We start from the raw sequence: 16982 nt of genomic DNA, 5'->3' as shown, positions 1-16982 counted from the left end.
ATGAGTGTCCTTAAGACAATTATTAATAAACTATTTTAGGAAAATTTTGATACTAATGACTCCTTTCAAAAAATATATATAATAAAAAAAACGGTTAAAACAACTAATTTATTTTTTTATTTTCTCATAAAAAAGTTTCTAAACTAACATCGTTAGACATCCCTTAACCTTTCTCATAGGTTATAGCGATACTCATAATAATATTTAGGTACATTTTATGTTATGTTATGTGTTAAGTTATTTAATAAAATTCAACTATATTATTACTTTGATCAATAAATCAAATAATTAAACCATAGTAAATTTTTTTAGCTAAACCATAGTGACAGTCTGACAGACGACTGACAGTGTTGAATTTGATTAGTGCGTTTGAAAAACATAACACCATTGCACTGGTCAATGCTCAATACACAAAAGTCAGTAGTCTACCTAAAGTCTTGGACAAAGGATAATATAAAGAAAAAATACGGACGTAAAACCGGGGTTAAAACTAATTTGTAGTATTTTTGTGTAACAAAGAACAAGACAAAGCTGTGTACACAGTACACCTCTGTTGTCTCTTGCCTGTCTCCGTTTTGTATTCACTCACGACATCTTACTCCTCTACTCACTCTTCACATCCCACTGTTCCAAAAACCAAAAGAGTGAGTTCCTTGGAAACTGCGCTAACGACAACTCCAACGAGAAGAAGAAGAAGAAGAAGAAGAATAAGAAAGAAGAAGATTAAGCTTAATATTTATGGCTGTTTCCGTGCTTCTCAAACAATAGCTAACTGTCTCTCCCAAAATCACCCCACCTACCTCGTCTCAAACTCAAACATACACCAGGTACAAATCAAAACCTACATATATAATGTTGCTTTACTTTTGTTTTTTTTTTTTTTTTCCCTTTTTTACTCAACACACTCTTCATTGGGCAAGCTTAGATTAAGAGAATATCCTAGTAAAACAAAAGCAAAACTTTATTTTACTGTGTTCTGTAGTCTGGTTTCTCACATTTTCTCGGCAACCAAACGAGGTTATTACATGCCTTTTGTTCTTTTTTGTTGTTGGGTTTTTTAATTCCATCACCTTTTTCTTCTTCACTTTCACTAGCTGCAATGATGTTTCTTTTTGAGGTGCTTTTTGGATGAAATCTTAGTTTATAGAAAAGTCATATTATGCAGAAAACTTATTACAGCCTTTGCTTTTTCATCGAGCTCCAGAGCTGGAAGAATTCCAGGCTTTTTGTTCTTTTGTACACTTTGTAAAGAAAATCGAATCTCAAAAAGGTTGTTTGTATTTTTCCAACTTTCTTAAAAATAGAAAAAACTAAAATTTTCTTTATAAAATATTTTGCCCCAAAGGTCGTCCTCTCGTTGATATCTACTGCTGCATTGCTTGCCTTTACTGACTCTTTCGGTGGTGATTTCCTTATGCTTTAGATCTGTTTGCTTTTGTTTGTTTCCTGGGAAAATAGTGCGGGAAAATGTAACTTCATGTACTATATCCTCTCTCCTTTTACTTTTCCTTATTTCATGGGAAAAAGTTTCTGAGAGTTAAAACAAAGATTCTTTTTTGGGGGGTTCAGCAAAATTGACTGATAGTTTTTTTCACGGGAAAAAGTTTCTGAGAAAGTATTTTCTGTAGAAACAAACGGATTAATGGTAAGGCTTTTAGCAGACACAATCAGAGTGTAATAGCAGTTTCTTAAAAGTCCCCTCTTTTTTTTGGGGTCCTTCAAATTCTAAACCCCACACTGCACTGTGTTTCTCCATTCTTCACGGCAAAAATGGAGTTGGAAGGATACTACTTCATCTTTTTAAATTTACAGAAATGCCACTGAATTCACTATTTCATTTTCATGTTTGTAGTTTATGTAGATAGAAAGATAGATAAGGGATATTTCTGTGATTTTGTCCACTCTGTCCTGTTGCCGTAGCCTGTAGGTCCCCTCTGACTTGAATAAATTGGTTTTGAGTTGGAGTTGGGAAAAGCTGAATAAGATCCGCTCCTTCTAATAAGGGCTTTTTTTTTTTACCTTTAAATTTTAAAATTTTCCTTTTGGGTTTCTCCTTTGAATTTTTTATTCTTTTTCTGTTCAATCAAATTTATGGTTTGTAACTTTGCATATCTTGCAATTATGGCTTCATATGCGGTGGTAAAGGGCACATGCTCTTCTTCGTGAACCCATTAATTTCATCATGTACATAATTCACATTGGATACCTCTTTTCTCAGTTGTGATTTTTTTTCCTGAACTGTTGCAGGGTCTTGTGGGACAGGCAGCATTGAAGTAAGTTTGCTCATACATCAGCCCCATCTTCACTTTGTTCCTAGAAAGGCAGTTAAAATCATGCAGACCCCAAAAGCAAGGTAACCTCAAATTCTTTTTTGTTTTCTCTCATTCTTTTGGAGCTAGGCTCCTTCCTTGGCATGTGACTTGTTAAAGGGGTTGTTTTGGTATTTGAGGCAAGACAAAGCTCTACAAATCTAAATCGTATATTGTTGTTGTCCCATTTGCCATTTATGGTCAATAGGAAAAAAACTGCACTAAAGGACTAAAAGAGTACCTCAGAGGTGCATAAGTGCCATCTAACTTTGTTGGTTATTGATGGATTTTTAGTTGGGGTTTGAACATTGTGATTGCCAGATCCTTGATATTTTAGCATTTTTCACTTTCATTTTTTTTTTCTTGGGTTTGTCTTTTTTCATTTAAAATATCTACATATGCACCACGTATCCGAGTTTGCTATGAGTTCATGCAACTTTCACCAACTAAATTACTACTGAGGACCCTCTTTTATGGTGGTAAGAATCTCAACTTTCAAGTTGCAATTTCAACATCAAACAAATATATGCTATTTGTCCTTGTCTGCTGCCCTGAAATGTGGCTATTATGGGGCCTCTTATGGACCCGTTGATCTAAATTATTGTTTCTAATTGCTAACTCTTTGGACACTAGAGTTTTTGTCGCTTAGTTTTTATGTGACTAAAGATGTCACTAAGTTGAATTATTAGTATTTACTGTCAGTGAAGTCTTGATTATCATTTTCATTTTCATGATGGGTATGGTGGTGTCTGGAATACATTTGACTCTAGAATTCATATAAAAGGTGCAAATGGCAGGTTTCTTAGAATGGACCATAATCTTCATTCAGTTTTAAGAAGTCATATGTAAAAAATTATTATTTGTTATGCTTTTATAGGTTTTTTGGTTCAGTTTTCATGTGTGTTGTGAGTGCATGTTTTAGTGACTAAGTTTTGACTCTTAAATTGAAAAATACTGACAAATGTGAGAAATTGATTGGACCAAAACTTAAGAGGCTTAAGCTTTTAGTTTAAGTGCTAACCAACATGCATATCCATAAGCTTTGGACAGTGCTAGTCACTTAACCCATGTTGTAACTGATATTTAATTTAGAGAGACAACCAAAGTTGCCATGAACATTGATTAGCCACCTGATTGTCCTAGAGTTCCCTCTTTCTCTCTCTGAAAAGAACAAAAAAAACTCTAATCATTAGAGTTTAGATATAGATGTAATATGTATGTTTGAATTTGAATTCCCCAATTAATCCGATTTAAGAACTCATTTTCATGGGAGTAGGAATATATGCCAAAACTAATATTTCAATTCTATATTCTAATCAGTGCTGTTATTAGATTAATATTTTTTATTATAATTTTCCTATCTTTTTGAAATATTTCTTACGAGTTACATTTCCATATAATTCCTGGTAAAGTATAATGCTTTCATTCAAGTTTTATCACACTGAGGATATGACGGTTGGCTAGTCCATCAATCAGCTGGCTGACTTAGAGTATGGTATAAATTTATTCATAAACTCTCAGACACTATGCAAGTCTAAGGAGAGTGTCACTTGTGTATGTCATCTTAAACAATCAGTGCATAGTTGCTGAAACTGAGAAGTGTTTTTTAAATATGAGGTTGTGATTGTTGATTCTGCTATAACATATACCTGATTGTTATGTCACTTTATCTCAGAAGTGGCTCCTCAGAGGTGCCTCAGAAGGTTTCTCCTCGAGCTGTACGCCAACTCAAGCCAACTGCAGTAGAGACTGATGTTGCAACTGCTTCAGCTCAGGCTAGTAGAGCACCTAAAGATAGAAGCCCAAAAGTTGTTGAGCGTAGGTCACCCAGAAGCCCAGTGACTGAGGTACTTGAATAAATGGATCCACCAACCTTGTGCAGTTATACTTACACAATCTAGTGATTGCAATACCTTTGAAATCAATTGTAAGCAAAGTGTAAGAGCCCAGACATTTAGGATTTTGGTGTTTGGATGTTTTGTGCAAGCCCTGGCTCGGACCTCTCTCTCTTTGATAAATGCTTGGTTAGAAATTAGAATGCACATAAAATTCCATTGCCTTTTCTTTTTCTATAGATTTAGCACCACATATTACTATGATAGGAATGGAAGTGCACATGTTGCGTAATAGTTCCTATATGTGTTTCTATACAAACTTACAGGAGTTGCATGTTTTTGAGTATTTCTAAGTTTGCATATTTCTTCCTTCTTACTCTAGAAGAAGCGCCCAAGCAGAATATCTGAATTGGAAACCCAGGTTTCTCATCTTCAGGAGGAACTGAAGAAGACAAAGGACCAGCTGAGTTCTTCTGAATTATGGAAGCAGCAATCCCAGCAAGATGCTGAGGAGTCCAAAAACAAACTATTGGCTGTGTCTTCAGAGCTTGAAGAGTCCCAGCTGCAGCTTCAGGAGCTGTCTGCTTCTGAGGAAGCCCGTGTTGTTGAGCTACAAAAGATCTCAAAAGAAAGGGATCAAGCATGGCAGTCCGAGCTCGAGGCTGTCCAGAGGCAGAACTCAGTCGACTCAGCCACATTGGCCTCTGCCATGAATGAGATTCAGCAACTTAGGGTCCAGCTTGGAATGGTAGCTGAATCTGGTTCTGCACAAACCAAGAACAAAGAATCAGCAAATGAAGAGCTTGAGAGCTTGAAAGCAAACCTTGCTGAAACTCTTTCTCTTGTGGCTAACATGAAAAACCAACTACAGGACTGCAAAGAATCAGAAGCTCAGGCACAAGCACTGGTTGGTGAAACTCTGCTGCAACTGGAAACTGCTAGACAAACTGTAGAGGTGCTCAAATCAGATAGCATGAAATCCATGGAAGCTTACAACTCTGTTGCCTCAGAGTTAGACCAGTCAAGGGCACGTGTGAATTTCCTAGAAGAACTTGTTAGCAAGCTTGAAGCAGGCCTAAAAAATATTAGTGGCGATGTTTCTCAAAATCCTGCAGGTGATCATAACATTGAGCTGGAACTTGGAAAAGATCAAGAGACAGGGGAATCAATCAAGATTAAAGCAGAACTTCACTCTTTGAAGTCTGAGGTAGCTCGACTAAGATCTGCTTTAGAAATTGCTGAGAGCAAATACCATGAAGAACAAATTCGGAGCACAGTGCAGATAAGAAGTGCTTATGAACTTGTGGAGCAGATAAAATCTGGATCAAGTCTAAGAGAGGCTGCACTGGAGGCAGAACTAAAGAAAAAGAAAGCTGATGTTGAGGAGTTAAAAGCAAACCTGATGGATAAAGAAACTGAATTACAGGGTATTTCGGAGGAGAATGAGGGGTTGAATTTGAAGCTTGAGAAGAGCTTGTCATGCCAGAGGGAATACGAACTGGAAAAGGAGCTGAAGAAATTAAATGAACGTGTTTCAGAGTTGAGGGCCAATCTGATGGATAAGGAGACAGAATTGCAGAGTATATCAGAGGAAAATGAAATGCTGAAACTGGAAATCAAGAAAAGGGAAATGGACAGGGGTAAAGCGAATGATCATGTGGTTGCAGAAGTAGAGGCAGCAAAGGCTGCAGAGCGAGAGGCTCTTATGAAACTTGGAATAGTGATGGAGGAAGCAGATAAGTCAAACAGGAGGGCAGCGAGGGTGACTGAGCAGCTAGAGGCAACACAAGCAGCAAATTCAGAAATGGAGGCTGAGTTGAGAAGGCTAAAGGTGCAGTCTGACCAGTGGAGGAAGGCTGCTGAGGCAGCTGCGGCCATGATTTCAGCTGGGAATAATGGGAAGTTCATGGAGAGAACTGCATCATTGGACAGCAACTATAATTCCATTGCAGGGAAGATGGGCTCACCTTACTCCGAAGACATGGAAGATGATTTACTGAAGAAAAAAAATGGTAACATGCTGAAGAAGATTGGAGTGCTGTGGAAGAAGCCACAGAAATAGGAACACCATGGGACAGGTTGATTGTATTTGCTATGGTCGTGCCATTTTTTTTTTCCCAATTATACATATTCGTTCTTTTTTCCATAACTGCATGTATCTTTCTTGTGACAGATAGTTTGGTGGTATGTTCAACCCAGTTATTTCATTGAGTGTTAGCATTCTTCCAAAGCTCTCAGTGGTGGCGAAATGGAAGTAATTACTCAGTTATTTTCAGGCATTTTGTGTTAACCCATGAATATATATTGTAGTATCCTATATCCTGTTTATGTGACAATTGCTGCTCTTAATTTTGTAAGGAAATATTATCAAACTCCAGGACAATGTCGGAGTTAATGACAAACATGGGTTTCACCTGATATGATTGTCTCCGTAAGAACATATTTACTGTTCTATATACTCGGAGTCGTTTTATGGATACATTGGAGTATTTGATTATTATAGTATGGCTCTTGCTTTGTAAATTCATGGTTGGGACTGTATATATTCAAAAATTTGGAAGCTTCTTTCTTTTTTACCCTACTAACCCCTTGAATTATTTGGTTTTCTTCTCCGTCTATCTTTCTTGTTTGGTAAACATATCATGCATCCCAGGGGTGTATAGCATTTCTCTTCTACATATCCATGGAATTTTGAAAAATCCAAACATCTTAGAGAGGTAGGAATTTATGAAATGAAACTTGGGAGGATCTTAGCATAAAATGAGATGAAATATAATCAAGCATATCATTTTGATCAAGAGGTTGAATTGAACCGATCAGAGGAAGAATTAGGCCAATAATTGGGTAACAAAGCAACAAGCTTAATTTTATGGCAGGTTTTCCTTGTGGTATCATGCCTTGGTGGTCTGCTACCTCAGGTCGTAACTCAGTTGATCTGTCTATAATATACTGTGTCAGAAACAAAGGAAATGCTAAAACTTTTTGGTTTGTTACTGAAAAGAAATTACAGAGAAAATGTATTAGATTCTCATTCATTAAAAATGATCTGTATAAAGTGTTCCTTTTCTAGGAAATGAGAGTTCAATCTGAAGAAAATTTCCTCAAACTAATTTTAGATTAAGATCTAACAAATTGAAACTAAGTCGCTGACTATGAAGAGCAGTGCTATATCTTCAATTGGAAATGACACGTAGTAGAGAGAATTTTCTGTAAAATGGTATGTCACATAACATCAAGCTTTGTAACCATTGATGACCCACATGTTGTTGACTAGGCTTTGGCTCTTTAGTTGAAACTTGTAACGGCATGTCACTCATCTTCTACCTGGGAACCATCCTCTGTTTTAGTGTCCCCCTCAAATGAATGGAGAGAGGCACTATGAGTTTGGATTGAAGATCAAGGAAACGAGGAGGGCAAAGCCTTGGTGAAGATGTCAGCTAATTGATTAGAGTTGAAACCAAACTTAATTTGAATACTCTGCATTAGTGAAGGATTGGGACATTGTGGCTTACTGCTTTGCAGACCAGACAATGGGATTTTGGCCAAGAAAGATAATAAACCCAGAGGCTGAGATCCTATCAAATGGATCACCTGCCCAATTTGCATAAGTAAATGCAAAAATAACCAATGGGACACGAGTATAACAAAAACCATGGTGCAGAGTTCCTTGAAGGTAACGAAAATTTTGTTTCAAAGCTTGAAGATGAAAATTAGTAGGGGCACTCATAAACTTAAAAAGACTTTATGAATTGCAAAAGCAAGGTAAGATCTAATAAAGGTTAGACACTGGAGTGCTCCAACCATGCCTCAAAAAGGACCAGGATCATTGAGAGGAATGCTCTCATGAGGATTGAGTCTTGGCCTGGTAAGCAGAGTGATTAGCAAGGTTTACAAGTTTGTATATTGTATCTTTGTAGGATGTCTTATGCATATTTGGATTGAGTGAGAGAAAATTTGATTATCTTTACATAACTTATGAGTGAAATTTTGAAGAAATGTATAGGACTTAACTCTCCAAGGATGAGTGTAGGCTTAAATTTGTGTGTGTGTAATTGACCAGTACCTACATGTGTTATAAGTAGAGAAGAACCATTACCTACTATGACCTGATCAGTTACACCTTAAGGTTGTTGCATAGTCAAGTTGCTCAAATCTGCAGTAAGGTGATTAGTATCAGCCAAGGATCATTTGCTTGATTTACATTAGAGGAAGTTGCCATGGCTGCAAGCTTAGCAGAAGGATGTTTACCTTGATATGAGTGGTCCATTATATGGAAATAATCAATAGCCAAGTATCCCGTTTTGCCACGGATTTGACAAACTGATTCTTAGCCTGAAAGCTACTGTTATTACCTGGACTGAATTGATGATTCTGTGGAGAGCCTTGCTGTGGAATGTCTCTTCAATCTCTGACTATTATTATAGCCTCCGCCCCTGCCTCTATTTGAGTGTGGATTGGGAGGAGGAATAGAGAATAGACTTATGGCTTATGACCTGCTGTAGCAAGCATGGCCATGGTGTATCAGTCCTTGCACTTGTCACCTCTCAAAGAAGTTTCTTCTGCTTCTAAAAGAACCTGAAGTTGCCCAAACGCGAGAACTTTGTTTCTAGTTCGAATGGTTGGGGAAAAAAGATTACATTCCTTAGGCAGACCCTTCGACACAATGTAGAGCATTTCCTCATTTTCTATCTCAATTCCCACAGCTCCAAGCTTATCTTTAATTTCCCTGATTTTTTAGAAGTAACTTGCAACTGAATCATTTTCCTTTCTTACAGTGTGAATCTCAAATCTAAGATTTGAGAATACTGGTACGAATTATAGAATAAAAGTGTACCTATTCTTCAGAGTAAGCCGAACTGATATTGCAGTTTTCTGTCCTACCATCAAAGCTAATGTAGTAGCCTAGTAGGTGACAAGGTTGAGTTTTTATAAGGGTTATTAATTCTTGATATTTGACTTTCCAAATATGAAATTCTGGATTCAAGACCCTCAATTGATTACCATCTAAATCCTTGAGATATTGAGGAGGTGGAACCACTGTTCTAGCCACATGCTCAAGCAGTGAGTAGGTGCTAACTGCTAAGCATGGAAGTTACTATGATGCTTCCAATTAATATAAGGATTTTACTAACGTGTGTCCTAAGGGCAAACAATAGTATACCATTTTTAGAAAAAGTTTTATTGGGAATTGAAAAAGTTTTGACAATTTTTTCAATTTTCGATAAATTTTTTCCAAAAACAGATTTATTAAGGCATATATTAACCGGACCCTTAATATAATTGCTGGGATCAAACTTGACTGTCATCAGATTTGACATATTGGACAAGAAGAAGTTACAAAAGTGGTTCTGCTGCGTTCAGACTTGAAGTAGCATTTGAACTTCGAAATTGTACTCGAAGCTGAATCCATTGCTAAGACTAATAGACTATACTATGAAAAGAAATTACGGAAGCAATAGAAGCACAAAAAAGAATAAAGGAATTGAGAAATAGAGCTGGAGACAAAAGAGAGTTTAAGGAGAAATGTAGATTCTCTTTGTGCCCGTTTGTTTTAACGTTTTGGACCCAAAAAGCCCGTTTTGAAGAAAGCTGGAGTGGAAAACCCATTTGGTTAAGCATAAAACGCAACTTTTTGGAAAAAGTTGCGTTTTGGGCCAACGCTAAGAACGTGCAAGCCATTATGGAGTTCTAGAGGTCCATTTTAGAAAAAGTCTATGCGCATTCTTAGCTATCCGTTGGACTCTTCAGGCAATTACCAAATTACACTTCAATTCCTCTCATCTCCTCTCTCTGCTCTACCCTCTCCGTGTTGCTACAAACACAACACCACCCAACTATCACCGGTCTACCACCACAATCAACAAAATCAACAAAACTCATTTCAACATTTGATAATTCAAAAACAAAATCAACAAAATCAAACAAAAAATAACTCAAAATCAACAAAAAACAACTTAAAATCAACTCAAACCCCATTGGAAAACCCATCCCAAACCCAACTCAAAATCAACCTAAAACAAAATCAACTCAAAATCAAACCCAAAATCCACAGAAAATTAACTCAAAATTAAACCATTAACTGAAAACCCATAACCCAAACCCAAAATCAAAATCAAATACAAACCCATAACTCAATCATCTTCATCTTCTTCATCATCATCATCATCTTCTCTCTTCCTTGTAGCTTTCGAATTGTCAAAAAAAAAAAAAAAAAAAAAAAAGAAAAAAGAGAGATGCAGAGACTTTGAGGGATGAGAGAGGGGCGGAGACTTTGTGGAACACTGGAACGTTCTGGAGTGTGAAAATTAGGGAAAAAGACGAAAGAAGTAAAGAAAAAATAAAAAGTAAGGGCACGTGTGTGGAGGAAGTGGAAGGGAAAAAGAGGAAAGAAGGAAAAAGAAAAAAGAAAAAAAGTAAGGGTACGTGTGTGGAGGAGAAAAAAAAGAGGGGAAAAAAGAAGAAGCAAATATGGATAAAAAAATAAAATAAAATAAGGGAAACATAAAATAAAGAATAAGAAATTAAAATTGAGAAATCCTGTCATAATATTTTTACAATAAATCTTAAGTGGTAGGTTATTATTAGTTAATATTGGTGAGAAAAAAATAATTTGTTTAGAAAGAGAAAAAAAATAATTGTAATAGTACATTCAAATTAAAATCAATATAAATTGTCACAACATTTTTACAATACTTTCACAATAAATCTTAAGTGGTAGGTTATTATTAGTTAATACTGGTGAGAAAAAAATAATTTCACAATATTGATTTAAGTATGAAATAAACTCTCTTATATATACATTGTCTTTTTTGGTAATTTACCCTTCAAACTGCCATTTTTATAAGTGCTAGCCAAACACTCAGCTTTTTCAAAAAACACTTTTTAACAGTTTTTACCAAACATTCAGTTTTTTGAAAAAACACTTTTTCATACTGCACTTTTTGAAAACTACACTTTTTCAAAAAGCCAAGTTTCAAAAAGCCGAACCAAGTTTGACTAAAAATGTAACTTTGGGCTAACAATTTTGAGTAAGGATAGGCTTGCGTGAGGCTGAGATGATTCTATTTTTCTTTTGGGATGAGGCCCACTTAGCTCGGCCTAGGTGTACATCATAAATTATTTGTAATATAAGGGCAAATTCTTCGGTTAGATCATCATAATTAATAATCACTGCCTTATCACACACGCTTCACGTGTGCGATAAAACTTTTTATTTTTTATTTTTTGGGTTGACACGTATTACTCATGATAGTTTCATTTTATTTTTTATTTTAAGAAGTTGCATTAGTATTTTTTTTTTTTTTTTTGAGAATCAAGACGAAGAAACTTTATTAAATCAACCAAAGTCTGTTACAAGAGCATGGTGAAGTTATGGTGGAACATCCTCCATCCACACTGTAAAAGCATCAATATGTCTAGCGTACTGAGCTAAATTATGAGCTAAAAATTTTCTAGCTCATAATTTAGCGTACTGAGCTAAATTATGAGCTAGAAAATTTTTAACGAAATTAGATGGAATGTTTGAATTGAATAAATTTGAACTTAAAAAACTCAATTGAAAAAAAGTAAAATTAAAAAACTAAAATAAATTTTAGTCAAATTTAGATGACGTAGTATACATTTTAGCCTAAAAATAATTTAAAGAACATAAAAAACCTATGAATCTTCACTGTTCTTTAGGATTGGCTTTGGGCCTTTCTTGCACAACTTAAGCGGAGTGCAAAGTTTGTATACAACTTTACTTTTACATAATTAATTTTTTTTATAAAAAAAAAACCAATAAAAATAAGTTCATCCACACACTCTTTAAAAGAGAAAGACTTAGACAGGTAAAAAATAAAATGAAATAAGAAAAAAAAAAAAAAAAAAAAAAAAAAAAAAAAAAGAAAGAAAGAAAGAAAGAAAGAAAGAAAGAGAAGAATAATAATAAGCTCAAAAAAGCTAGAACTCCTAGCGTTTTCATATTATAAAATAATAATAAAAATAAAAAACGCAATTTGTTTTGGCGTCTTTATCTTAGGATGTTAAAGTGAAGTTTATAAGGCCATGAAGGTTAGGGTTTTTACGTCTCGTGTAGTGGCGGCCTAAGCTCCATAGCAGCTCTCACTCTAAGCTCCGAAGCCCTTTCTCACATTCGAAGCGCCTCCTCGTTCTGTCACTATGGGGTCAGAGCTCCACTTCCCATTTCTATTCAAAATTCTTCCTTTATCTCTCTCTCTCTCTGTTTGTTTAGACAAAAATTTTAGTCTATCTTATGCTACATTTTAGTTCTGATCGATAGTCTAGATTCGAACATTCATCAGTTATTTGGAGAAGAATATATTTCTATACATTTATTTCTTCAAGCTTAATTTGTGTAAAAATTTGATGCCTGGTTGGGAAAATGTGATTGTCTAACTCTGTCTTAAAATCAGTAATTTTTTTATTTATATTTTTACAATTTCACGACTTGTAGGATCTGTTTGGTTTGTGAATATAGAGAAAGAAAAGTTTTGTTAGAATTTAGAACCATTAGCATTGCCAAAATCTAGGGCAAAAAATATGCACTTCTCCTTAACTACTGCTACTTGCAATGTCCTCCTAAACTACAACAGTAAGCACTGGCCCTCTTTAACTATTGGTAATAAATACCTTGCCCTCTCTGGCAATAAGATTTTCATCAAATTTAATGGGAAATTCAAAGTTCTATTAGGCAAATTTTTTTTTTTTTCAAAAAATTGACTTGTCCATGAATTTTGACAGAAACTCTAATGATAGGGTAGAACTAGAAAATATTTATTAACAACAGTTAGGGGGAACACTGCTTAGTTTCTAAGGGGGGAAAAGTGTAGTCCAATTGATTGAACTGTTTGCTAGATCATTGTTTGATTGGTTTGGAGCATGGGGCTTTACTGATTGTGACTCGATTCCTCAGTTTTTAGAGTTATTATCTTTCTGTACATAACATTTGTAATTCTTTAGACTTCTTTGCGTTCAATCATGTACATGAAGTAATCCTGTTCAATAAAATACTTACTTACTTATAATAAAAAAAAAAGGGGGTCAGGGGGAGTGTAATTAACCCCAAAATATAAATCTATAGATTTGTAATGTAGTGGGTTAGTAAATCCTTCCAAATTCATATTGTCAATTGAGCATTCACTTATAAGTTTGCATCCTAAATTTAGCATTGGGCCTTTAATAAATGTTCTGCTTTCGACCTTATGTCTTGTTATGCGAGACTGAGGAGCAGAATAAGGAATATTGCTCTTAAACTTTCAGTGCATTTGAAAGTTTCGGATTAAAAATATGTATAGTAGATGTGCGTTAATTTCCTGCAAAGGAACTTACAGATAAAAATCTAAGCTATATAAAGTGTCCTGTTGATAAATCCAGTAAACTATTTTGTGTAACTTGAGCACAATTAGACTATAGTGTTGCCAATGTGAAGTTCTTCCACATTGTAATGGTTTGTGGTTGACTTGTCGTGGTTGGAAAAGTCCCTATTGTATGTTCGCTTGTCAATCAATGTTCATTACCATAATTTTAGTCTGATGCGAAGAAGGAAATAAAACTGGCAGTAAGAAATTTTGGAGACTCCTAGTTTGGCTTATGCTCTTTTCTCCATAAGATGTGTTTGTTTTCCTTCGGGGGAAGGCATGAGGATTTTAGTTTTGTCTAGTTGTTCTGATTTCCATTTGTTGAATGCTTTTCTACACCATGAAATTGATTTGATAAATAGAAACTTTTAAGCTCCATTTGGAATATGGTAATGACACATTTTGTATCATGGCACCTAATGTCATTGCTATTCAGTTGTTCTTTATAGTCATGCTTATCTCTTAATTAACTGTTTCACTTGTTTCATATACATTTATTATTTTCTTTTCTCTTGCAACAATAAGTTAGTGAATGAATTTATAATCTATAAGTGATTGGGTTACAGGAAGACACGTGGAATGGGAGCTGGTCGTAAGCTTAAGTCCCACCGCAGAAGGCAAAGGTGGGCTGACAAGTCATACAAGAAGTCCCACCTTGGCAATGAATGGAAGAAACCTTTTGCTGGATCCTCACATGCTAAGGGCATTGTTCTTGAAAAAATGTTGGGAAAAATCTTTAGATGCTTATTCTTTTGATTTGCTTTACCCTTAATCCTGTCTAAATATCTCAAATAGCTTCTAACATGTTGTTCTGTTTGACTTGTATAGTGGTATTGAGGCTAAGCAGCCAAACTCCGCTATTAGAAAATGTGCTCGAGTTCAGCTGATTAAGAACGGGAAGAAGATTGCAGCTTTCGTACCAAATGATGGTTGCTTGAACTATATTGAGGAGAATGTGAGATTATTTTCCAGCTCTAGGCTTTGTAGCAATCAATTAATTGCACAGTTTTTATTTTGGCCTCACTATATACTATTTGCTGTATGCAGGATGAGGTGCTGATTGCAGGATTTGGACGAAAGGGGCATGCTGTTGGTGATATTCCCGGAGTCAGGTTTAAGGTTGTGAAGGTATCAGGGGTGTCTCTTTTGGCCCTCTTCAAGGAGAAGAAGGAGAAGCCAAGGTCTTGAACCACCTCCTCTATAACCTATATAATCTGTTGTTTTCCAATTTTGAGTTAAGAGAGCAGTGTCACCCCCTTGAGACAAATTAGATGTTTGTTTATGTTCTAAATGGAATCTAGCTTCCCTTGATATTAATTAGATATTTGTTTTTTTTGTCATCATAAACTGAAGGATATTGTGGTTATTTCTTATCTTTTTCTTTGCAATGCCACAATGGTTCTGATTTTTTTTAACGCGTTTGAAGCTTGTTTGTAAATATTAACTGAAATAATTCAAATCTATGGTTTAAAGACAGAATTGTTGAGGGAACCAAAAAAGAAGTGGTTCTTAATTTTGAGGTCAGTAGACCATGACTTTATAAATAAATAGAATATATCTTATTAAAATTATCCATACTCACAAGTCACAACAATCGTTTCATTTTAGATATAGGGTGTGTTTGGATAGAACTTATTTTGCTGAAACTGAAAACTGAAAACTGAAAACACTGTAACAAAATAATTTTTAAATGTATGAATAGTGCTGTGGGACCCATTTTTAATGAAAAAATTGATAAAAAATGAAATTTGTGGGTCTATGAACAGTGCATCCGTGCACTGTTCATAACTGACCAGTCAAAAGTTGCGACGCGTGAAAAAAAAAAAAAAAAAAAAAGGAAAACGCAGAAACGCAACGCTATCCAAACCCAGCCATAATTTCAGGAAAAGAAAAAAAGGGAAAAATAGTTATACAAGAAAAAAGTTGCCACTGATTTGATGTCATATAGAATGTGGTGCACACTTGATTTTTTGTCAATTTTTTTTAATAGCATTTAGATGATTAGATGTACTTCCAAAAGAGAGAAAAAAAGCATACAAGAAAAAGGTGTTGCCCCAAATAACTGAATAAGATGATGTGCACACATTCAAGCTGTTCGAACAACAGTCGAATTGAACGGTCCAACAAACTGTTCGTAGGTTCAAACGGTTCATGCCATCAATTTCTAGAATTCTAGATGCTGATTTTTCAGTTTATCCTTTGGTATTGTTTAGATACAAGGAATTGTGACATTATATGGGAATTGGATGGTACTCTGTTATTGTTTTTTATTTATAAATGTTTGTTTATGAATTTTTTTCTTCTTCTCTAAGTTCTCTTTTTCTAAATAAATGAGGTATTATTAGGAATGCTTTATTATGTTGGATTTCCTTTTTTATCCTTTTCTTATGTATGCTTTATAAATTTAACCTATCTGTTTATATTCTAATTAATTGTGATATTGTCACAATTTAACCGTTTAACCTTTAAAATATTAAATTTTGTATATTTGTTTTTTAGTTGTATAATGGGTCGTTTTTCAAAAACCATGATTGAGAGTTGAGAACTTTATGACTTTTTTTATAAGAAGGGTTTGACTTTGAAGCACTAATCGAAGAATCATAAAGACAGCTCGTGGTTGGAGTTTGATCCGATGATCCAGCCCCATTTTCAAAATAATGGGCCTGCTGGATTAATCTTTTGCGGAATTCTAATTCCGAAAGGCAAATGAGATGAAGTCAGTCGTTAAGGTGGGACTATGGGATGGACGAATCATTCGCGGATCATGGGCATTGAGTGTTAACAACTGACATAGAATAGCTCTAACTTGGGCATAGGCCGGGGAGAGAGGTAAAACATTCACATTAATGTAGGTCTTTTAATATTTTAGCAAATATATAGTTAAAGGCTCAAAAAAAAAAAAAAAAAAAAAACACGCATTAATATCAATATTTTAACCCACAATTTTAACATGGAGTTGTAACCTCGCCACAACTGGCAATGCTTTTTCCTTCGCTAGACAATAATAATAAACATTTATTTTTCTCTCTTCACTCACTCTCCACCTCTCTCTCTCAGCTCACTATAATTTTGGAGCTCTCAAGATGGGGTCATCATTATTTCGGGGATCTGAAGGGAACAAGTACGTTTAGAGATGGAACTACGATGGGGTGGGGGGAAAGATTATGAAAAATTACTGAATAGTATACATAGTTACACAAAGGATTTACAAATTGACCCATAAAAAAACCCTTAAAAAGTTTTATCAACCATCCTTTTGCTCAATTGCCCCAAGAATATGAAGAAAATCCTCTAGACAAAGTGACAAACCAACCAAATAATTTACAAACCTGGATAACATGAAAAACCTTTAGACAAATCACAAATCACAAATCCAGTCTAAAAAGAAACATACCAACAAGACAATTACAAATCATAAATCCCTAGCAAAACAATCTCTTAGAGTCTGTTTGGTTGGAGAGGTGGAAAAGTGGGAGGAT

The 16982-nt window shown here is 35.1% G+C and overlaps 2 protein-coding genes and 1 long non-coding RNA gene across 8 annotated transcripts; 2 read left to right on the top strand and 1 right to left on the bottom strand.

The window, feature by feature from the left end:
* The first annotated feature begins 526 nt into the window (after nt 1-526).
* Nucleotides 527-6669, top strand: LOC126733161 (interactor of constitutive active ROPs 3). 6 transcript variants are annotated; one of them, XM_050436397.1, is made up of 5 exons: nt 527-827; nt 2248-2353; nt 3985-4156; nt 4527-6222; nt 6322-6669. In XM_050436397.1, the coding sequence occupies exons 2-4, from the start codon at nt 2334-2336 to the stop codon at nt 6204-6206; spliced, it is 1872 nt and encodes a 623-aa protein (XP_050292354.1). In that variant the 5' UTR covers nt 527-827; nt 2248-2333; the 3' UTR covers nt 6207-6222; nt 6322-6669. The 6 variants fall into 6 exon arrangements, with proteins under 6 accessions (XP_050292354.1, XP_050292312.1, XP_050292338.1 ...); XM_050436355.1 differs by having other exon boundaries at nt 528-827; nt 6318-6669; XM_050436381.1 differs by lacking the exon at nt 527-827 and adding an exon at nt 996-1017 and having other exon boundaries at nt 6318-6669.
* An 841-nt stretch (nt 6670-7510) lies between these two features.
* LOC126733214 (uncharacterized) lies at nt 7511-10412 on the bottom strand. Its single transcript, XR_007659644.1, has 2 exons — nt 8393-10412; nt 7511-8297 (listed from the first exon to the last, which is right to left on the bottom strand). It is a non-coding gene; the product is annotated as an uncharacterized LOC126733214 (long non-coding RNA).
* Nucleotides 10413-12140: 1728 nt separating this feature from the next.
* On the top strand, nt 12141-14918 carry LOC126733204 (40S ribosomal protein S23). Its single transcript, XM_050436419.1, has 4 exons — nt 12141-12309; nt 14070-14225; nt 14332-14458; nt 14551-14918. Exons 1-4 carry the CDS (start codon nt 12305-12307, stop codon nt 14689-14691), a joined length of 429 nt encoding a protein of 142 aa, XP_050292376.1. The 5' UTR covers nt 12141-12304; the 3' UTR covers nt 14692-14918.
* Nucleotides 14919-16982: the final 2064 nt, after the last annotated feature.

The sequence above is a fragment of the Quercus robur genome, chromosome 1, assembly GCF_932294415.1.
Source record: "Quercus robur chromosome 1, dhQueRobu3.1, whole genome shotgun sequence".
NCBI classification, from domain to species: Eukaryota; Viridiplantae; Streptophyta; class Magnoliopsida; order Fagales; family Fagaceae; genus Quercus; species Quercus robur.
The sequence above is the reverse complement of the archived record's forward strand: the minus strand, read 5'-3'. Positions and strand labels throughout refer to the sequence as shown.